This window comes from Melanostigma gelatinosum (assembly GCF_949748355.1).
Source record: "Melanostigma gelatinosum genome assembly, chromosome: 15".
NCBI lineage: Eukaryota > Metazoa > Chordata > Actinopteri > Perciformes > Zoarcidae > Melanostigma > Melanostigma gelatinosum.
In genome coordinates, this window is record NC_136648.1 from 2573176 (window position 1) to 2597607 (window position 24432).

At 48.4% G+C, this 24432-nt stretch overlaps 1 protein-coding gene across 1 annotated transcript in view; it reads left to right on the forward strand.

The window, feature by feature from the left end:
• The window catches only part of LOC306789304 (receptor-type tyrosine-protein phosphatase N2-like), a 150601-nt gene that overhangs the window by 65222 nt on the left and 60947 nt on the right, over positions 1-24432 (forward strand). The window contains exon 12 of the mRNA XM_079285192.1: positions 9127-9191. Coding sequence (XP_079141318.1) covers positions 9127-9191 — 65 coding nt within the window. The remainder of the gene's footprint in view (positions 1-9126; positions 9192-24432) is intronic.

Below are 24432 nucleotides of genomic sequence, written 5' to 3' on the forward strand. Positions count from 1 at the left end.
GGCATGTATTTACTTGTGGGGTGTTGAACAGTGAAGTCTTACTGTTTATTTAGAATGACATGATTCATTGTATGACGTCATCATTAAAGGAACAGTTCAACATTTATATTTGCTTCATTTCAGACGTTTGTATGAGATCATTTTGACCAACATCTGGTTTGTGCAGTCGTCTCTGCAGGATATTGCAGTGAATAACAAGACCGCAGTGATTAAAACGTGTCGGGAGCAGGAGACACTGCCTCAGTGAGAATGCTTCATATCAAGGAACCCGCGTACATGTGAGCCATTATTCCGCCTGATCGGTATGATCATGTCACGTGTATAAAACGACCTGTAATTACACGCTTGCACAATTCACACATGGTGCACTTTCATGGAGAATCACACCCACGCGTCACGTGTTGCTTCCCACTCGATGTGTGCGGATGAGCGCTGTGTCAAAGAGAGGAGGAGTGATAGCGGCCGTCTCATCGTTCCCCTCTGGAAAGTCTGCTCGCACATTTCCGATTGACATCTCTGGCGTATCCTGCTACATCTCCTCGTGCACGTCAGCAGTTTGATTGCTTCTTAAACCGACTACTTAATCCGTGGCCCCTTCGCAGCTCCTTTAAGTGACACTCACCATACTCGCCTGCTGTAGACCGACAAAGAGCGGAACGTTTTTTGGTCCCGTCCGTCAGAGAGAGCAGCAGCAGCAGTCGGCTTGAATCCATGTCGGTGAATTCCGAAGGCTGCAATGGGAATGACGTGAAAACAGACATAGAACGGTTTGCAGCGTTGTCCATATTTCCGCTCTCCATCTGTGCTCCGCATGTTCTAAGAAGCCGTCCTGACCAAAGTATCGCTGACTACATTGCTGTTTATTGGAAACATAATCACTGAAGGTGAATGTTTAAGCAGTTCTTCTGACTAAATGTTTCTGTTCTGCATTAGAGAGGTTTGGATACTTTTTGTTGACGTCCTTTCTGTCTCTTTCCTTTGTCTCTTTTAAAGAGATCAGTTATTTGAAGTAGAGACGATAGACAGGAGAGAGAGAGGGGGGGGGCATCATGGGTCCCCAGCTGGAATCGAACCAGTTACATTCCAGTTACTTGGCCGGTGTTGTTACCACTTTTCTACCAAGTTTGATTTTCAAACGATTCCGACACTGGCTGTAGATGCTGCTTCCACTCGCAGCTCGTAAGGTGCCGCTTCCTCTGCTCACACTTCACAACCAACCGTGTTTTTTGGGACGTGTCGCGTACTTAATTATATTGTGGCCAAAAACACGACTTAAAATTCTGAATATGATTCGTACCAATGCCGACAGGTTTGGAATCCAGTTGAGCTGCTGCAAATTGAATGTGAAAGCATCTGCTGCTGTCTCTTGCTGTACATTCAGTCTTTGACACGAATGGTTTCACTTCCACCACAGTCACCCGACGCTCATCTCCAGGAAGCTCAAGTTACTTCAATCGAGTTCTGATGATTGTGCGATGTATCTGTTTTTTAAACTGGACTGCACCTTTAACAGACCCAGAGGACCGAGTCACTGCAGGCCACCCACTCAAGTTGTCTTCAGATCAGAACGCAGAATGTATGCTTCAATGTGAAAAGCACCGTCATCTGTCTGTCATTGTAAATATTGCAGTTCAGATGTGTTTAGTAATGTCGTGCCTCTGGCTGTTGGCAAAGAGGAGATTGGAGTTTTACATGTTCTGCTGTTTTTAAATACGTTCTAGGATTTAACCTGAATGTATGTTGGACTGCGAGTCCGATGCACTGTGAGCACTCGGCATTACTTACAGAACGTGTCCGGTGCACGTCGTCCGGCCTGTCGGGGACTTCCTCCCGTGTCTGAAGATGGAGAGCTGTTACCTTTTTTCCACGTCCTCCCTCACTCCCTCGCTCCCCGGCTGGGTGGCGCTTGGCTCGGGCTGTGAGGAGGTTTTAATAAATGGCGTCCTCAGTTCTGGCAGCCTTATCTCCGGCCCCGCCAAGCGATCGTCATCTGCCACTTATCAGCCCGATAAACACCCACACACACACACACACACACACACACACACACACACACACACACACACACACACACACACACACACACACACACACACTCTGCTGTGGAGGGATGGGGGAGTCGGGAGAGGAGAGGGGAAGGAGGCAAGAGGATAAGGGATGGGTGGCAAGAAGATGGAAGTGAGCGAAGGGGAAAGGGTGGAGGAGAAGAGAAGTGGAGGGGATAAGATAAAGAGGAGTGATGGAAGACTATGAATGGTGAAGAAAAAATAAAGGTAGTGACTAGGAAGGAGGGAAAGGACACAGGCTAGGATGTGAAGAAGGAAGGGAGTGAAGAGAATAGAGGGAGAGATGAAGTGCACTTTAGGAAAAATACAGAGACTTGAGGCAAAAATTGCACAACTCTAGTTTTTCGAAGCCCCACACACACACACACACACACACACACACACACACACACACACACACACTGGAGGTCAGTTCCATTTGTGGAGTATTGGGTTTTATGACTCAAGACTCAATTTCTCAAAGGTCACCTCCACCTGAGGAAGAGTAGTTTTCATGAATTCCCTCTCAGATAGAAAAGCTCTTTTTCACACTTCCCACCGGCTCCGGTTCTCCGTGTGACTGTTCAGCAGCTCGCGGATGAAAACACAAACACTGAGGTTAGAAAAACGTTGCTGATTTATCTGGGTTCACGTTTCATAGCGCGAGCGGTGATCCGCTAACGAGCGGCTGTTGTCGGGGGCGGGGCTTCCTGCGAGGTCATTAACGGTTGTGGGTGGTGGGGAGATGTTTTCCCCCGCCCGGGGTCACATCAGCTTAATGAATTGCTTGTGTGCACTCGTGCAGGTGTTTTTAATACCTGCCGTTTTAAAATGTGAACACGTGAAACGGAGCAGAAGCGAACGGCTAAATGTCATCGATTAAAGCGGGGAGCGGTGTTCAGAGAGACGGCGGGAAAACAAACACCATCGCGGCTTTTGTGTCGTACCTGGATCAACTTTAGAGTTCAGCATCGGGGGTGAGCGTGGCCTCGAGCACCCTGATGGTTCACGCGACTAAAAGGAGGCACAAGTTAGATCTTGGCAGGACTTTTAGAAGTGGATCATGAGGAGAGATATTTTAGAAATCTGGCTGTTGCATTCTGATAGAGACAACTAATCAAGAATTATTAGGAATGAATCCAAAAGTATCAGTCGTAGTGAAGAAGTGACTGAGAATCCACTGATAACGCTGCTGTTTGGTGGCGGGCAGGTGTTCATTGGGGCCAAATAACACGTCTACATGCGAGTCTTACTTATGAAATGAGTTCGGGAGAACCTGCTGCTGGACCTGGCAAAGCCCTTCGTCTCAGGACCGCAGTTACCAGCCACCGCTAACCTTTAACCTGCAGATGCATTCCTTGGCATACTGGATCCGTTTTAACGGTTTTTGTTTTTTTTACATCCAGTTTGAAGTTTGGGCCACAATTTAAGAATTCATGAGCTCATCGTGACATTTTAACACAAATGTCTAAAAGTATAAAGTGACGACATTTTGGACGAACGAGACGTAAACTGTAACTATTTTTTTGCCTTTCGTCTCTTTCTGCATCTCATTTATTCGACTCCGCTTTCTCTCTCCACATCATTTTTCTTTCTTCCTCACCTTCCCCCTCCTCCCTCACCCCTTTCTTTGTGTCTTTCTTTCTCCCACCTCTCCCCCCCCCCCTGTCCGTCTATCACCCTCTCTCCTCATCTCTGCGCTCATTCTTCACATCCCTCTCTTTCTCTCGCTCTCCCGGTCCCTTTTCTCTCCTCCCTTAATGGTCTCTCGTCCCCCAGGTGGCCCTGGATGCCGTTTCGGCCCCCTGCTTTTGAATTTAATTACACGTGGCATTGTCTTCATGAAGCCCCCCCCCCCCCCCCACACACACACACACACACACATAAATACAACCCAAGCCCACTGCTGCTGGTTCATACTGCATCCTAGATCACTGCAGGCAATAACACCCGGGGGGGGGGGATCAACTAGGAACAGATTGAAGGCTGAAAAGTTGATATCGGAAATCAAATTAATGCAAGTGAGAGCGAAACCATATCTAATTAAGACGCTTCTGAGAAACCGACAGGCTAATCTGTTTTGGCAGAAATACTCGATTGTGAGGCCGAGAGTTAATTTAGGAAACGGGAGAAATGTCTGTATGATGTGGGAGAAACACGGGTTGGACAAAATAACGGAAACACTTTATGAATGCAGTTTTTTTTCATATTTTGTGAAACATTTTCCAGACTGATTATCTTTGATTTCGTCTTTTCTCTGTTGGCCCGCCGGCTTAAACACACATGGTTGTGCCATAGACAACAATATATATATATATATATATATATAGATAGATATATATATATAGATAGATAGATAGATAGATAGATAGATAGATAGATATTGTTGTTGTCTATGCTGCTATAAAACTCATTTTAAAGTCCTGATTGCCTCTTTTACAGTTGAACATCATTTTTACCCACGATGACACAACTTGGTAGCAGCAGGTGTGACTACATAGAGGCGTTCACATTATTCTGTCTACACTGAACCAGAATATTCAATCTCTTGCAGTCATTTTGTCAACCAATTTAACTTCCTCCCGATCTTCTAAGAGTAACTGCTTGGCCTCATAGACATTAAATGTTTTCACGTATTCTTAAAATGTGTTTTTACTTTGAGCACTGTTTCATCAAACTTATTCTTTTTGACATTTCGCACTGTGAAGCTCATTTCAGGCCCAGCAGTCCTCAGATGGCTCGTTGTATCTGGACTCGGCTGAAACACATCAGCGATTCATAACCTTTCCTCACTTCATGCTCTGCTTTTCTTTGAGCTTTTTCTTTTTGCTGCAATTATTTTTTTTTCATGTTGACGTTTTCACCACCAAGACCTTCAGCGCTCGTTGGGAGCTTTGGACAGAAAGGAACTGAACAAAAAGCGACCAGCGATTGTGCTGTAATTTGCCCAGGGATCGTGGCTGTCGTGATCAGCTGACGTGATTACGTCCCTGCACCGTGTCACTGCAGCGACGCCGCTGCCCCGCCTTTGGTCCCATGAAGGATGGCTGTTGTTGTCTTCTCATTATACGGCTCCTGAAATGTACCCGCGAGGCTGAGTGAGAGGTGTGGAGGCTGGCTGGGCGGGTGGGCGTGTGGGTGTGGTTAGTTTGAAATAACGACCCCTCGGTGCTGCGAGAGCATCTATTCTGTCGGTCCAGGACTCGTGGAGCCGGCCTCGGCCCTTTCCCTTTTGTCAACGGTGAAAAATGAAGCATTTCTGAATCCCTGGCGCTCGCTGTGTTTCCCTCCAGGCGCCTCAGATGCATTGAGTTAACATAAAGCAAAACTCAGGACAGGGGCAGCCCGGGTGACAAATGAAGCGCCTGTGTGCTTTTTTATTTTTTTGGAGAGAAAATGAAGGGGCCCCTTTTTGTAGAAATGAGATTTAGTCCTCGTTACTTCCTTCAGGCGCCAATTTTCCCCCCGCGGTCCAAATGTATCTGAGATGGAATATTCTTAAAATGAAAAAAAAGGGAGAATAATCTGAGTATGGATCATTTTCCCTTCAACTCGCCCTCAGTCTGTCGTCCATCTCTGCTTCGCTCCCATTTTGTCACATTACAGCTTATTTTCGCACCGCTCTGCCGGCCGGGGCGGGAAAAAAAAGGAAAAGTTGCCCGTCGGTCTGATCGCGACACCCAGCCCCATCGCAGCGGCTTAAAAATGGATCCAATTTGGGTTTTTCGGAGAGTAAGCTCGCCGGGGTACAAATGAGGTGCCTCGGCTCGCCGGTTTCACGAGCGGTGCTCTCATCCGACTCGGACTCATCTGTAGTCCGCAGGAGAGGAGAGGGACGGATGGTCCGGGCGGCTTTCTGGCCAGATTTCGGAGAGGCCGGAGCGCTGCAGCGTTTCGATGTCCAAAGACTCCCTTTGGACGTGATTCCCTCCCAACATAAAAAATCCTGTCGAGCGCTTTCATGTTTGTTTGTGTTTTGGGAATATCAGGCTTTTTACTCTGGTTCTGTATCAGGAATTAAGTGTGTGTGTGTGTGTGTGTGTCAGCTATTCAATTAGGCTTTTCTGCAGATGCAACTCAAATAGGTTTTGGCCTAATTACCAAAGGCACTTTAGGTCTGTTGTTTGGCTGGTGCCAGGGTTGCCTGCTGTTTACCATCTCTGCCTGTGTTTCATTTGAACTTAATTAATCCTTTTAAAACATTTCGGAGAGGCCGATCCATCGGCACCACCGCGGCTTGTATTCAGACGTCACAAACAAAAGGATCGACTGCGTCAGATTGAAACAGAATTGATCTGCAAAATTAAATAATCTAAAAACTGATAAGTGTATTGATAAGGAACAAATAAGAATTGATGTGTACTGGTGTTGATAAAGTCCTAACGGTACCCGTCCCTAGTCTCCAGTGTGCACGTTGCTGCCGGCGGTTAGGCGGTGCGTAACGCGTGACCAGACAGAGCGCTGGGATCTCAATGTGGACACTGGAGACACGTACATTACCTGGTGTAAATGGAACCAGGGTAAATCCCATTGAACAAGGTGCAAAGGAGGGTCCAACTAATGCAGCATCCAAAAAGCAAATCAACAGTGAAATCACATGCAGCTCTCCGTGGGCTGCACCATTTAAAGGGTGCCGCGCCTCCGACCCCACCCCGTTTAGTGATGTCACAAACGGGTGACGGAAAACGCCCGAGACAGACCGACCGAGAACCCAAAGCGAGGAGCCGCGGACGTCTCCGTCAGACACGTGTAACGGCAGAAAGTCCATTCAGACGCCGCTCAGCGAGCAGAAGAATAGGCGACGCTGACAAACCAATTCCGCCACTTCAGCTTCTATTTGTCACTGAGGGGGAGCCGAGCCGGCAGTCGCTGCTCGCTGACAGCACTATTAAGACACATCGGCCCACGAGGTGTTCATACGTCTCTGTCGGGGGCTTGGGACGCCGACCAGTCTGCCACTTCTCCATTAAAAAGCAGTTCACGGCGGTTTTTATTACAGCACATCTAACCTAGATGAGTCTATTTTTCATATTTTATGGACTAGGACCATTAAATAACACTTATAGGTGCTTTATAGCTACACACACTTAATGTACCTTGAGTGTTGTCTTAAGGCGTTAGAGATCTGACAGGGTCCCACTTGTCTCACAGGTGAATGATGTGGTTTTACTGTAAAGAGCCACTCATTGAGACAGTGGTGCTAAAGGACACGGTCTGTGGCTACGCAACGCCTTGGCGACACTAATCACGCTCTGACAGATTGAAGGACTGATTATAAAATGTGAATTTGCAGGACTGTGGCAGAGTCAAGGCTCGCTATTTGCATATCCTTCATCTGCCTCGTGTGTCAACAAAAGGAGAAGCGCTCTCTGTCTCCACACCGGCGTATTCAGATGCAAAGTAAAGTGAATGTAATTATGTTCCCTTTCTTTCTTTTCTTCTTCATAACATATTGTTCTGGCTTTAATATTACGCTCAGCCGTGAACATAAATTGTAGTTCTCCGTTTGTTTCCCTTCAAGGCGATGGGAACAAAACAGACAGCTTTGTGCAGGCTTTAATTCTATTTGTGGGGAAATCTGTTGTAATATTTGCCCGGCGGCAGGTCAGGTTAGAAATTCATATTTCATAAAGTGAAGATATGCTCCAGTAATAGCTCATTGGGTTCTGGAACGGCAGCATATATTGTCGAGCCCTGAGGAGGTTTTTTGTTGCCCTAATTGAGCAGACGTTGGCGTCTGGGAAGTGCTCACACGATAAGCCCAAGGACATCACCGCCTGTTTGATCAAACCCGGTCAACAGTGGGCACTGGCATTGGTTTAAAGGACGTGGTGGCAGTGAGGTGAGTCCAAAGGGAGATTTTAGGGAAATGATATCTGTACTCAACAGTCAATATGACCATTCACGAGATGTGTAGGGATATCACAAGGGCCGATGGCGGTAATCGTTGTTCTACGGTAACGTAGGAACCGGGGATCATGGCTCAAGACTAGCAGCGTACCGCCGTCCCTCGGACGATGGCACATGTTCCTGATCATGCTACATTGGGAACAACAACTCGCCGGGCGACATCACGATGTGTTCAAATGACATCTTGTAACGATCAGTTTTTGGTGAGAAACGTGGGCCGGATCATCAGGGATTACTAATCAATAAGCAAAATATGAAATACAAACAGCAATAAAGGAGTGTATGTTTATGTATGTTGGAGTACATGGGATTTATTTTTTTTAATTTTTTTTTTTTATCGTGGCATTGATTGGGCATCAAAATTGTGGAATTTGCCACCAATTGGAAGGTCAGTGTCTGCACGCCCTCTTTCTTAGAGAACAGCAGTATCGTGGATGGAGCAGAGTCCTGGCCTTGCAGTAGTCATTTAAATAGTCTAAAAGTGTATTGAGCAGTAACAAAGGAGAAAGAAACAGCATTATATCGGTGCAACATCCTCTCTACTCATAAAGTCACAGCAATGGTTTGAGCTCAATGTCAACTTTTTTCTGTTAAAAGTCCTCAAAGTCATAAAAAAAACACATAAATGACAATGTGATCTTGCAGCTCTGATATGAAAAAAACATTTCTGTGGCGTGGTTCTTGAATCCAATGATGGTAGAACATGTAGGATGTTTGTCAGTCATCTGGAAGATTCACTGGTGAACAATAATCACTTCCAAGAAGTATCAAACCAATGAGGTCCAGGCTCTGCTGTATGTGTGTGTGTGTGTATGATTCATATATAAGATGAAGAAGGAAGGTATTGGTTTTCTGTGAATCAGTCGAGTGCTGAGTTCAAAAGCAGCTTTGGTGGATTTTGTACCATTGATTATTAGCAGCTTCTGCACTCATGGATGTGGACAGCGGGGGTTAATCCAGTTTAAACTGTACAGAAAGTACTGAGTGCTATTTTGCTGGAAAGGTCTTGCTGTTTTGGTCTGTGTAGATCGTTTGGCTGATGTTTCATAAACCAGCCCTGTTTCTACACAGACAGATTGCACAAATATTCCATTTTTATTTTCTGTAAAACCTTTAAATGTTCGACGTTTTTAATGGTTGTTTCTTTTCCCTGTCTGTTTTTTCTGACTAGTTCAGCAGAAAGAATCTCTGGAGGACGAAGCGAAGCTCCGCATTCTGGAGGCCGGGGTCACCGACGTGAGTACATCGGTTTAAATGTAAATCAAAGGTTTAAATGAGTGGGAACAAGTTACGATACGAGTCTTCAACACATATGAAACACGACGATCCTACGCACTAGGGCCAACCCACGGACTGCTCCTGAACAGCAGCCTCTACCCTGATGGGACCAGGGATCTGTCCCATTCAGCCGCAAGAGCATCAGTGAGGTTCAACGCTGATGCTGGTTGATCAGTTCTGGCTCCCAGTTGTTGTTCCAGTTCATCCCAGACAAAGCTGTTGGAGTTCCTCTAAGTTACACCACAAGTGGGGAAAACCATTTTGTGCACGGAGGCTTCGTCGTGTTGAAGCAGATGAGGGTCTTCCTCAAAGCGCCACAAAGGTGGAAGCAGTGTTGTCTAAAATATTGTCAGGTAGGTCATGCATTTTACAAAAAACATTCCCCCACGTGTCACCATTGTATCTCATTTCTACAAGTTATTTTTGGTAGAAAATCTTCACGAGCCATTCGTTTACTGGAAAGACAGATTGTTGTTAAGATGAACAACCAAATCCCATTTGCCTTTCTTTCCGTCCTTTTTCTCTCTGCCTGTATCAGTGCGTTGGGTCTACTGCGACGAGGCTCTGGTTATTTACTGACGCTTTCATCAGTCACGACTGCCGTTGACTCAGTTTGTCAGTCTTGACCAATTTTGCGCCTAAACTAGCTACTGTATGTCGTAACGTCTTGTCACGTGATCAAATAGAGACTTAACATCCACATGCATATTACCCAGCAGAGTAAGCATATTACCCAGGGAGAGAGAGAGAGAGAGAGAGGGAGAGAGAGAGGGGGAGAGAGAGAGAGGGAGAGAGAGAGAGAGAGGGCGGTGTGTCTGTTGGGAGACAGAGAAAGCAAGACCCAGCCATCACTAATGAGGAGCTACGTTAGCTAACAAGCTATTAAAATGTGTCGATTGTATCCTATTGCAGACAATGAATCAAGATGCGTGTTGAATCGGGAAAGACACACCCTTAACTACATTATAATTGTACTTATACTTCTAGTAAGCAGCATTTCTGATGATTGCCGCCTACTCCATCCCCTCCACCTCCCTCTTTCTCCCTCTCGGGCCTCTCTCCCTCTTGGTTTTCATCTCTTAGCATTGCTATTCTCCACCATCTCTGAGATAAATAGACTGCCGAACGTCTGCACTCGCCCACTGATTCAAGCGTTAGTCTCCGCCGATGACGGCACGCCGTTCACCGTGCTTATCAAAGTGGCAGCAGCGTGGCGTGGGAGAGAAAGGGCGGCGGGGTGGAATGGAGGGCCTATCGTGGTGATCAATACCTCGCTGCAAACAGGAGCCAATTATGTCCAATCGAACCTCCATTGTAAGAGAGAGAGAAGCAGAGAAGCAGAGAAAATCCCTCCATCACAGGCTGCCAGTTAGAGGAATACTAAGAGAGTCTGAACCTGCAACCAAACATCCATCACCAGCAGTACGTGGGTATTATAGTTCTATCATATTACTGTAAATTAAGAATATTAACATACTACATCACAGCTGACAGGTTTAAAAACACACACAAAAAAAAACAAAAAGTTAGTTTCTCAAGAGTGCAGAGGGCTGCGATTTGTTTTCCAGCTGGACTGTCTGGACAGTTTGAACAGGCCTCTCGGTTTGAGCGTCGGAGGAATGGATCCTGGTTCTCATCGATGCCCGTGCATATGCATGTACCCGTTTGAAGCGAAGACAACATGAACATTTATTGATCCCCTGTGGGGGTTGCTGCCGCAGTAATGGGGAAGGAATAGCTTTCAATAAAACCAATAAAGACTAAAACAGGCGATCAGTGAAACGGAACATGAATTATTGTGGGGTTGTTAAAGTTTATGCATCTGACAAGCCGGCATGTTTAGTGCAATGGGCGAGCAGGAGTTACGTAGAGCGAGTGTGCCAACTTAAGCACAAATATAAAGTAATTATCTGTGTTGTATCTTCAGGAAGATTTAGTTCAGATATTTAGAACACATTTCGCTTGTTTGTTGGTGTACACCAGTGTGTTTTAGAAATACACAGTACATGGGTTTAAAGAGCACAAAGATCCAGTTCTTTCCTATTTTAAAATGGTGTCTTTGAATGTTTCTGCATGCCGGGGTCCTGAAACAGTCTTGGTGTTGAATGAATGGGTATGACTGGAAAGCTGAGACTCGTGTGGATGTAATGAGTTTCCTTGTATGCATGCGTGATGATGTTAGACCCCATGGTAGCCATTTCATTTTGGTGAGAGCAGTTTTGAAGCTTTATGTCTGCATAAAATGACCTGTTGTGACATATAGGATACAACTACAAACTAGAGGCCGAGGGCATTCAGAGGATGTCTGGCTGTCCTGGGTATATTGCCAATAAGAGGGTTTTTGATTAGCTTCCAAAACAGAAGTGCTCGCCATCCGATCGCCAAAAAAATGCAAAAATCCCAAAATATCAAATCACATCATGATTTTTTCTATGGTGTTTAACTTAATGTGGTATTTCAGAGGGTTTTTGATATTTTCGTCAATTCATGAGCGGTAAAAACAATTGTTAAATTTAGCACCAAATCTGTGTCACAAATGGTATCACCCCAAAAATTGCTGCAACAACTGATGAGATGAAATAGAGCGTTGGGACGGCCGTCGTACTTCCACCATAATGTTCTAAGCCCTTTTACATGTTCACCATTTATTTCAATTGAGCGAGAACAAGTTGACGCACACGGCTGAGCTGCATCTCAACTTTATCTTCAGGTTCACAGCTTTCACGTGATGTAAAACACTTCATGAGGCATATATCTGTTGACCTGCTATCTCCTCCTCACAAACGACAGAACAAAAGGTCTCTATGGGTCTCTGAGGAAGCGCTTTAAGATCGTGAGCAGGAAGAAGGATTCTCTGAATGAACACTCGCATCAACAAATCTTAGCTCATACCGTAGAAAGAGGTCGGGCTGGTGGGTGTTTTGCTGTACGACTTGTATTGTGTTGTGCAACCCCGTGTTGTAGAATGACAATAAGTGAACCTTGAAGTTCAACCTTGAAAGACAACGAGTAAATGCTGTTTGTAGGGAAAGGAACCCGAAGTCCCATTAACAGCCTGCGTGTCCGGTCCAAGTCTGTCCGAGTGAATCAGCACATCTCCCGCTGTTCCCTCTCCTCTGCGTTCACGATTCGTGACCACACTTCCAAATTCCTCACCGATCAAGTTTCTGAGAAATCGAGTCGGTAACTCGCCTTTTCTCACGGCTGTTATTTATTTATTGTGTTGTTCTTTGGAATTCAGGACGGCGGAGGAGCTTCAGTGAGCACGTCGATGGGATGGGTTTTGTGGGTAATATCTGCTTTTCTAACTCTTAAGTGCAGGCAATTCACAAGAGAGCGGCAACACTTGAATACATCTGGGGAAATGCTAAATGAACTGAAAGCGGGGACGTGTCAGTTTGTCAGCAAGATATCTGAAAACACTTTTAAACCGGAACTTGCTGGAGAGACACTCGTTGGTAAAAGAATGAATTAATTCAGAAAATGTGTTCTAACGCCCACGTAATACTCTTGATGTGTCATATCTGCAATGTGACAACAACTGACAAATGAAACTGAGGAACACGTGTCTTCATGTTTGCTTTGACCCTGGACCCTTTTTTTTATAGATTGATCCGTCAGAATGGTAATTTTCTGCCATTAACTTACAAATATGTTGAACCTGTAGAAACTCAGTCTGCATCGTCCCCTCTCCGCTGTGTCATGGAAAGATCTAAAACTCTGAAGCTGTGTTGTGATGAACTGGATGACATGCACACTTTCATCACACTTCCCTATAAAAATATGGTTTAAGGAACGTCAAAGTTCTTTGTCAGGAAACCGTGAACACACATCGTTCAAGACAACAAGTGCTTTTGAACAAACATCCAATTTATCGAAAAAAGTTCCCTCTCTGAGGTATCAGTAAATACTGCATTGTAATGCCGTTTTACCAATTACCGTACAGAGTAAATGTACGTTTTCAGATCTCAAACTTCATGATTTAACTGGACATTAAGAAACATGGTTTAAAGCTTTAAAAACAAAATAGTACAAATCTTAGTTTAAATACATTAATCAAACAATTATGTATCTTTAACAACATTCAAACCTGATATGATTTGCAAAACGTTATATTTTACATTCACAGCTGTACGGAAAATGACAACACGACAAACTAATTAGCTTGATCTGAACAAAACATAACCAACGATAGATCATTTAAAAATGCATACAAACCTGTAAAAAACAATCGTCTTCTATACGACTAAGAAAATCTGAGAAGAAACCAAATTTGCCATCGCATTCAGCAACATTCAACAAGCATATACTGCATATATGTATGTATATACACACACACATACACACACACACACACACAGCTGTTGTCTTGGATTGCATTACATCATAAAGGTTGTGGCAGCCGGAGGGGCAACCCCAGAGGGGTAGTGATGGAGGGACGATATTGCCTGACATGGAGGCGGAGCCCCCATGTCAGGGAAGGGAAAAGAGCGCCAAACCACCATCAGCCCAACAAGCAACACCTGAGGAGGAGAGACGAGGGAGCGACCACACCCTATCAGAGGAGGAGGAGGGGACTACAAAAGGGCCCAGGCAACAGGAAACCGGAAGAGAGTAGGAGTAGAAGAAGAAGCAGAAGAAGTAGCTAATCAGAGAAACCCTTGGAGAAGACTGCCTTACCCCTGGATCACCCTGGAACGTCTGACTACCCGCCCGGCTCACGACCCCTGCCTGTACGACTACCCTGCTCCTGCCCGCGCCCTGGACCGTCTGAGGAATACCCGCTGGGCACCGACCCGTGGAATTGGACCCCGACCCTCCCTCTGGAAAGCGGACCTTGTGTTCTTGAGTGTCTATCCTACCTCTTTCCACTCTCTACCTTCAGTAAAAACCTCACTTGAACCGTTTATCTGCCGACTGGTTGTGTTTATTGGTCAGTGTTGTCGTGAAACCCCCTGTCCACCCCGGGGGCTGTCACAACTTGGTGGAGAATGTGGGCATAGCCCGGTTCTGGCAACGCTGACCGATAGACCAACCGACCCAGTAAGCATGGCCACCCCGGTGCCATTTCAAGAGCTGCTAGCGGGGCTAATCGCTAGCAACCAAGAAACCCAAAAGCGCCACGAACAAGCCATGCAAATACAAATGCAAATCCTCCAATCCCAGCAGCAACAACAATACCAACAGCAAAGCCAAATGGAGAAATATATGGAATTGCAAACAGAACGCGCGGAGGCCATGCAAAGCGAAATCAAGGGCATGTTACGAAACCAACAGGAGCAACATACCGTGGAGAAAGCCAATCCAGCGCGCTTCCTGCTCAAACAAACGGCAGCGGACGATGTTGAAGTTTTTTTCCAAATATTCCAGACAACGGCACTCCGCGAGAAATGGCCAGAAGATCACTGGGCAGAGTTAATAGCCCCCTTTTTGATCAATGAAACGCAAGTAACGTATCAGGACTTAGAGCGCGAGGGAAAAGTTGACTTCCGGGTTTTGAAAGCGGAAGCGTTACAGCGATGCGGGGTCACGCTGTTCTTAAAGGCCCAACGATTTCATGACTGGTCATATGACGCCTCCCTTTCTCCGCGAGCCCAGATGCATGAGATCAAAAGGATTACGACGGCCTGGCTACACGCAGAGCCAACCGAGGTGTCGCCCACCGATCGCGTGGTCATGGACAAATACATCAGATCACTCCCGTATGAGGCAAAAAAATTGGCAGGCCAGAGAAACCCCCGAAACATCGAGGACCTGGTGGAAATAATGGAGGGTTACCAAGCCGCACAAGCTTTAGTGCGTGGGGGAAGAAACCAGACATTAGAGGGGCCCACCCGCAAAGAAAAAATTAAAACGGAGGAAAATAAATATGTGTCTCCCTCCTTCCCCCCAGGCTTTCCCCGACGTCGGCCGGCGTTTGGACAGGAAGAGAGGAGGTGCTACCACTGCGGCGAGATCGGGCACATCGCCTGGGAATGCCCTCACCGCCAGGACGCACCCATGCCCACGGCCAGTGAGGGGAGTCGCCCATGCGGCTTGATTACAGGATGCTGGGCCACTCACGAGGACCACATGCCCCTCACCCCTGTCAAAGTCAACGGCCGCGACGCCTCAGCGAGGGTGGACTCCGGGAGCGCCATTACATTGGTGAGACCCACGTATGCTCAGTACCCGCTCCTAACAGGCACCCGAGCGGTCACGTGCATCCATGGGGAGACCCGCGAATACCCCACCACCGCCCTAGAGATCTACACGACGAGGGGTAGATACATCGGCACTGCAGGAGTCGTGGAAGGACTCCCCGTAGAGGTGCTCGTCGGCCGAGACCTGCCCGTGTTCCAGGAGCTTTGGCGCAGCCTGGTGGTGAAACAAGGTACGACCCCTCCCCGAAAGTACAAAAAGAAAGCCATCTGTGGGCTGGGGGAGGAGATCTCCACCTCTCCCCTATCGGAAGGAGTCGCCAGTGCCGTGGCCCGGGCGTTGATGGAGGCCACCCATCCCAACCCCGATGACGTCTATGCCACAGCCATCGAGAACGACGGACCCTCCAGCCCCAGTGAGCCCGAAGGAGAGGCGCCGCCCATCCCCGAGGAAGCAGATACCCCCTCCCTCGACGAAGAGGAGCTGGCCGGGCTGTTTCCCCAGGACCCGGAGGAGCCCATCTTACCCGGGCCCCTCACAGGGAGGTTTGGGACGGCCCAGTTGGAGGACCCCAACCTAGCCAACGCCCTTCGGCAGGTGGCCGCCGTAGACGGACGACCACTGGACGGGGTAAGAGACCTCCCTCCCACACATTTCGCCATATATAACGGGCTCCTATACCAGGTAGTAATGAGGGACGGGGGCCCCCTCAGGTTGTTACTGGTGCCACGTCCTTTTATACCCTCTGTCCTACAGTTAGCCCACTCCCATCTCCTAGGTGCCCATCTAGGAGTGGAGAAAACCCTGGAAAGGGTGAGGGCCAGGTTCCACTGGCCCGGAATAAAAAAGGCCGTAGAAGATTACTGCCGGAGCTGCCCCGAATGTCAACAAGTGGCCCCACAACCCCATCACCGAAACCCGCTGGTGCCCCTGCCGATCATCACCGTCCCCTTCAGCAGGATCGGGATGGACCTAGTGGGGCCCCTACCCAAGACCAACAGGGGACACAGGTACATCCTGGTTATTGTTGATTACGCCACCCGGTATCCCGAAGCCATCCCCCTACGCTCCATGGCCACCAAGGGCATAGCCAGGGAGCTTGTGATGTTGTTTTCCAGGGTCGGAATACCGGAGGAGATTCTCACCGACCAAGGGACCCCGTTCATGTCTAGGATCATGAAGGACCTGTGTGGCATGCTGAAGGTGACACAACTGAGGACGTCGGTGTATCACCCCCAAACGGACGGCCTAGTAGAGAGATTCAACCAGACACTGAAAAAAATGCTGAAAAAGACCATGGACCAGGACGGTAAGAATTGGGACCAACTGCTACCATTCCTTATGTTCTCCATTAGAGAGGTGCCCCAGGCGTCTACAGGATTCTCGCCCTTCGAGCTCCTGTACGGTCGACGACCCCGGGGACTACTCGACCTGGCCAAGGAAGCCTGGGAACACCAACCCTCCCCCTACCGCACCATGGTGGACCACGTCGAGGAGATGAGGGTGAGGATGGCATCCCTCTGGCCCATAGTCCGAGAACACATGGCCGAGGCACAGGCGGCCCAAGCCCGCGTGTACAACCGGGGAACACAACCCCGAGTGTTTAACCCAGGGGATCGGGTGTTGGTCCTGGTGCCCACGGCGGAATGTAAGTTTTTAGCCCGATGGAGGGGACCTTATGAAATTATGGAAAAATTGGGGCCGGTAAACTACCGAGTCAGGCAACCAGGTCGAAGGCACCCGACGAAGATCTATCATGTTAACCTTCTCAAGAAATGGGTGAGTAGGGATGCCATGCTCTGTTTCTCTCTCTCGACACCCCCAGGAAAAACGGAGCCAGTCGAGGTACCCGTGGGAGAAGAGTTGACCCCCCGGCAGAAGCAGGACGTCCGGGAAATGGTGGATCGGTTCCGAGACGTGTTCTCCCCGGACCCCGGATACACCACACTGGTGCAACACCGGATAATCACCGAGCCCGGGAAGAAGGTAAAACTAAGGCCGTACCGCATCCCCGAAGCCCGCCGGGGGGCGATAGAGAGAGAGGTACAGAGTATGCTGGAGGCAGACATCATCGAACCCTCGACTAGCGAGTGGTGCAGCCCTATAGTGTTGGTTCCGAAACCAGATGGCTCAGTCAGATTCTGCAACGATTTTAGACAGCTCAACGCCATCTCAAAATTTGATGCCTACCCGATGCCCAGGGTGGACGAAATGATAGAGCGCATCGGGAGGGCCAGATACATAACCACCCTCGACTTGACTAAAGGCTACTGGCAAGTGGCAGTGGCCCCCGAAGACAGGGAAAAAACGGCCTTCACTACTCCCATGGGCCTGTACCACTATAAGAGGCTGCCGTTCGGTCTCCACGGAGCCCCCCCCACGTACCAGAGACTGATGGACCAGGTACTTCGTCCCCATCGAGAATACGCGGCAGCCTATCTGGACGACATCGTCGTACACGGGGAGGAATGGGGGGCTCACCTCCAAAGACTGGAAGCCGTCCTGAAAGCTCTGCGAGGGGCGGGGCTGACAGCCAACCCCAAGAAATGTCGCCTCGGCCTCCGGGAAGCTGACTACCTGGGGTACACCATCGGCCGCGGCTGCGTCAAGCCCCAGGTAGGGAAAGTCGAGGCGATCCGGGAGTGGCCCCGCCCCCGCACAAAGAAACAGGTACGAGCATTTATTGGGCTAGCTAGCTACTACCGACGTTTTGTTCCCCAGTTCTCTGCCCTTGCAGCGCCCCTGACGGACCTAACCAAAAACCGGCTGCCAGATCGGATCGTCTGGACGGCAGAGACCGAGGACGCCTTCGAGAAGCTGAAGGAAGCACTGTGTTCCGAACCAGTGCTGGTGACCCCGGACTTTACCCAACCGTTGGTGGTACAGACGGATGCCTCCGAGACCGGGGTGGGTGCCGTCCTGTCCCAGCTGAGGGATGGAGAGGAGCACCCCATCACATACGTAAGCAGAAAACTATTACCTAGAGAAACAAGATACGCCACGGTCGAGAAGGAATGTTTGGCCATCAAATGGGCGCTGGGGGAATTGAAGTACTATCTGCTGGGACGGCACTTTACCCTGGTCACGGACCACGCCCCCCTGGTATGGATGTCCAGAACGAAAGACAATAACGCCAGGGTCACCCGCTGGTTTTTATCCCTTCAGCCGTATGCTTTCTCTGTTGTCCACAGATCCGGGGCCGCTCATGGAAACGCGGACGCCCTGTCAAGACGGGACGCCCTAGGTTCCTGGAGCAGTCCTCCCCCCAGGTCGGATTTAAGGGGGGGGGTATGTGGCAGCCGGAGGGGCAACCCCAGAGGGGTAGTGATGGAGGGACGATATTGCCTGACATGGAGGCGGAGCCCCCATGTCAGGGAAGGGAAAAGAGCGCCAAACCACCATCAGCCCAACAAGCAACACCTGAGGAGGAGAGACGAGGGAGCGACCACACCCTATCAGAGGAGGAGGAGGGGACTACAAAAGGGCCCAGGCAACAGGAAACCGGAAGAGAGTAGGAGTAGAAGAAGAAGCAGAAGAAGTAGCTAATCAGAGAAACCCTTGGAGAAGACTGCCTTACCCCTGGATCACCCTGGAACGTCTGACTACCCGCCCGGCTCACGACCCCTGCCTGTACGACTACCCTGCTCCTGCCCGCGCCCTGGACCGTCTGAGGAATACCCGCTGGGCACCGACCCGTGGAATTGGACCCCGACCCTCCCTCTGGAAAGCGGACCTTGTGTTCTTGAGTGTCTATCCTACCTCTTTCCACTCTCTACCTTCAGTAAAAACCTCACTTGAACCGTTTATCTGCCGACTGGTTGTGTTTATTGGTCAGTGTTGTCGTGAAACCCCCTGTCCACCCCGGGGGCTGTCACAAGGTGTACCTAATAAAGTGGCCACTCAGCATATGTTCCAATGACATTATATGACACACGCTCCATTGTGGGCCCAGCCTGTTGGATCAGGAGGGAACTTCCTTTGGTTTCATGTTCACACAGTGACGACTCAGTGGCCTCGATGGATTACACGCCTTCATAAAAACCTCAAACATCCTCCAACATCCTCCAACATCCTCATTTAAGTTTCTTTCTGACGGTTCGTACGACATGCCGCTGCTTCTTAAAGGACTTCAGGCTCCCGCCATTCTCCTCCAGTCTGACCGCCGTTACCTCACGTGGCTTCGCGACGGAACGCGACCTCGCCGAGGCCGAAGAGAACCACTCGCGTCCAATTAAGAGAGAGTGAGTGTGTGTGTGTGTGTGTGATGGGAGGGAGGTATGGAGATAAGGTTGCTGTGGCAGCAACCCGATTATAATTGTCCTGGAGTGGCACTAATCCCCCCCGACCAGCTCGTTTTGTTCACCGCAAATCAAGGCGCTTCCAATCTGTCCGTCTGAAAGAGCGATTTCACAAATAAAGGGAGGAAGGAGGGAGCTAATGAAACAAAAAGACAAAAATAAAGAACAGGAGATGGCTCTGTCCATCGCCACTCAACACACTCGCTATGCAAGAATACGTTTACACTCTCAGCCTCGCCTGTTGCTTCAGATTGATTTAAGTATTAAAAATGCAAGTTTTGGTTGGTTGGACTGCAAATATTTAGATTCTTGAAGGGGAAACCCTGTTTTTACCTCGTCAAAGTCAGTCGGGGGAAGTAATTAAGCGACATATATCTCGGCTTCGAGGTTAGAAGTGCACGGGAAGATTATCAAACAGCCGTGTTGTTTTTAACCGGCTCTCGTAGTTTTCAGCTGTTTGGTTGAATTATGTGTTTTGACAGTTCCTCCTCGTTTCACAGTATTGCAGGATATTTTGTTGAGTGGAACGCCACGTCCTCTTTTACCCGCCGAACAACAATGAGCGGCGTCCATGATGAATTCACCGGGAACGTGCTCCTGCTTCTGTGTTTGGAGGAGAGCAGAGTGATACCATCGCTCGTGATGACACACTATTGTTCTGCGCCGCCTGCCCAGGTGCCGGAGAACAGAGCTGGATTTGAAAGAGAATATTCATGAAGCAGAGACACACACACACACACACACACACACTGGATCAAGGTTGTCTGTTCACCACGGTGCCCGGCTCTATCTGTAATTTTCATCACAAAGAGGGAAAATAAATCACAGAAGATCAAAACAATGGCATACGTGTGAGCTCGCATGCATGCGGGTTTTACCTGCATGTATGAGCGTAAGAGTGCACCTGAGTGTACGCACTGCTGCCATACATATTCAAATGGCTCCATGTGAAAAATTTAATCGAGAGGCTGTTGAAGTGCTGGCTCTAATTTTTTTTCTCTCTGGCCGAGACACGGCACCCGAATGGCCTTTGATATGACAATGAAAGCTCACAGCGGGGGGCCCTAGGGGCCAGATGCATGCTGGGATACATCCCAGGTGTCAGTCATAGCATGTGGTCTACCTGGTTGTTGAAGATAGTTTTCTTGCCAACAGGAATCTGAATTTGATGCCTTTGTGTTTTTGGTCTACTTGTCAGGCTATCGAACATTAAAATTGTTATGTGATATAATATATTGGTTGAAGTCCGGTTCTGCCGAGTGAAGCCGATACGGAAGTGTCTTAAAGCTGCATTCTCTCCACCAGGGGGCGACTCCTCTGGTTGTATAGAAGTCTATAGAAAATGACTCTACTTCTCTCTTGATTTATTACCTCAGTAAACATTGTAAACATGAGTTTATGTTTCAATCTCTAGTTTCAAGTCTTCTTCAACACAGCATGATGTTCATTTAGTACATTATGGTCCATTTAGAGTCACACAGACCATAAAGCAGGGGATGCTTTAGGGCGGGGCTTACTGTGATTGACAGGTCTCTACGTTACTCCTCAGCATTTCAAATATGGTAACTTACGTTCATTCCGTAATCCAACTCCTGGCTGAAAGATCGCTGTTTGTTCCAGCCTGTCCAACCCCCCCGTCCCCCCCCCCTCCCTCCTGTGTTTTAGCGTCTTTATACTCGTTCAAGATGACGTGGATAACAACTGAAAACATTTCGTCATCTATGAATTACAGCGCACAATCTTTCCGCAGGTATTTCTACGAATGCTCGAGGAGACCAGCGTGATGAGTGTCGTCACAGATGCTCGATTGATTTTCTTCCCAAATCCAAAGAGTCGTTAACATTTTAAAGTGCAGAGGAGAGGCTGACAGAGTCGGTTTATTAGAAATCAATGGCAAAATGCTGAACTTATTTGAAATGCTGCACATATTCCCTTTTAAGCACAGTGGGGGGGAAAAAATAGGAAAGTCGTTTGTCACATAGCATCTTTATTTCAGCCAAGCCTGCCTCATACCTGGTCTGGAGTCTTCTCGATGCACATGTTCTCTGGAGCTACCCTTACAGGGGCTGTGGACGCAGCGTGGCACTGCAGACAGCTGGCACACAAGGCTCACGCCACCTCTCCTGTTTTCCCCAGCCGCTAAATGGGCTGTTGAGGTCATCCGGGAAAAAAAGTAGGAAAATGAAAGCCCAGAATGTCTCTCTGCCGCGGCAGTCTGGATCTCTTGTGTCTCTCAGACAACACGCGCTCCCGAGAAGCTCCGCTCTGGCAAACAAGGTGCCGCGGTGTGTAAAGACAACAGCATCAATTCTGCTAATATGCACCTGTGGGCTCCATCTAATGTCCTGAATACTGAGCTGTAATTCAGCCCGGACGACACACTGCAACGCTGCTGTCTGCACACGTCGTTGAGCAAATGGCCCGATGCTCTGCAATGGCCCGATGCGCTGAAATGGCCCGATGCTCTGAAATGGCCCGATGCTCTGCAATGGCCCGATGCTCTGCAATGGCCCGATGCTCTGCAATGGCCCGATGCTCTGCAATGGCCCGATGCTCTGCAATGGCCCGATGCTCTGCAATGGCCCGATGCTCTGCAATGGCCCGATGCTCTGCAATGGCCCGCCTTATTAAAGTACGTCTCACGCCTGGTTAGCCAGCGGCCTCTTGGGATGATAGTAGATGGCCGGTGCTGTCCAATCACTCGTTAACGTAAACATTATCAGCAAATGAAAAATAATGAAAAAAGATCAGGACGTACCCAAAACCAACCGGCTAGTTTAAGTGTGTTTTCTTTGAATAAAAATAACCAAAATGTTCTCGTAGCCAGAAGCTGTAAAAGCTTTCTAAAGGTCCTTGAGCACAGCATGCACGACGAGTGCTTCCTACACACAACCAAAAATCATAATCATTTAATTTGACGTGTCTCATTTGCACAAACCAGATCCCGGAGCATTCAATTCTGCGTTCCTCGGCACAACTTAGGAGCCACGATTAAAGATCAGTAAAAATGTAAATTGTTTTTCCAATATTGTGAACAGTTGTGGGTCCTAGCTATGATTTATATCTGTGTAAAACTGCACAAAAGACATTTTTGAGTTTTCTCTTCTCGTCGCCATGATTGTCGTGTTTTCTGTTGACGGGAACAAAACAAAACGCCCCGAAACGGCTTGTGGTTCAGAGGGCTGAGAGCAGCGTGAGAAATACTCGTAGTGAGCTTTACAGAGACATTTTAGTGACAATTGCAAGTGACAAATAATTGCCTTGTGATTTCAGAGGCCCCCCACGAAATGTGTGCTATTGAGGCCTTCAGGGTGTCTGAAGATTGGGATAATGGGGATAACAGGATTTTTACAACCTTATAGCTTAAAAAACAAAGTCAACAAAGTAAAACAAATACTTGTGTTTGGTCGACAGAGAAAGAGAGGGAGAGAGCATTCACAGCACCCATGTCTGTGCAAATCGGTCGGTTGTTATGTTGTGTGCCATTTGCTCTGTTCTTCGTTGGCACATCTGCCTCCCCCCCTAAAATCCCCTCTCCTCGCGGTGATGGGAGCAGCGGCGCCACACACTGCGTGGCATCTGCAGCTAAAGGTTTCTGTTAGCTGGGAGGCTGCGGAGCCCAGCAGACACTGACAGCCGGGCTCGGAGATCGCCGTTAGCCGAGCACGGCGCTCCACGGGTGGGCAAAGGAAGACTGTCGGGGCCCGAAGGCTCGGCCGTCACCCCCGACCACCACAGCAGCCGTTACAAGCTCCCTGGAATATCTCCCCCCCTCCCCTTCACTGGGCCAGCAGAATCATTTTCTCACAGACTTCTATACAATCGGGCGTCTTTTTGCAACCAGAGGAGTCGCCCCCTGCTGGTCAGTAGAGAGAATGCACGTTTAAGACACTTCCGCATCGGCTTCACTCGGCACAACTGGAGGTTGCCGCCTTGTTGAAATAAAAAGATAAATGGTGTGGTTTACAATTTTAAGAGAACTATTCCTGAGGACAGAACCCTAAGAAACCAGAAGTTAATTATGGTTCATAAAATACAACTATTACAAATCAGAACATACAACACTTTGAGCACGCGCACTAGAGACCTCTGCTAGCTACGCTGGCTACGTGACCACAACAGCAAAACAAAGCACCAATGTGATGATGAAGGTATTACAATGTCTAGAATTCTGTATGACAGGTAAAGCCTACGGGATCAAAATAGTAATGAAAAAAGAACTGACTTTATTCCTCCAATGAAACGCAGCGACTGCTTTGATGCAGAGGACACAGCACGTGGCTTCATGATTCATTATTACATTTTAATGGTTCAGCTGGCGCTTCGGTCTAAACTCAATGTGACAGTATAGAAAGTGTCAGTTCCCATACGGCTCGCGTTACACGCCGGCAGTATTCGAGGGATTCAAACGTCAGCGCGGCTCGAGGAAATCCCGCTGGGAGCCGCCGGTACGCGAAGGTCACCGACGATGTCGTGCTGTTTGGCTTGCCTCCTTCGCCGAACGTCACCGCATGTGTGCGGGAGGCTTTTGTTGCCTGCTAACAGGTAAACAGGCAATTTAGGAACTGTTTAAAACTGGTGCCACAGCAACTAAACTGTATTTATTGGAACACGCGGAGTTAAAGTGAATCCGGAACGAGGGGATTCTCTTCATGAGAACTTATCACAGCAACACCATGTGTTCTCCTGAGCACAGATTATGCAGGTATGTTCCTGTGTATTGTAATGATTAAAAACGGGGATTTTCTGTAAAGCTGTGA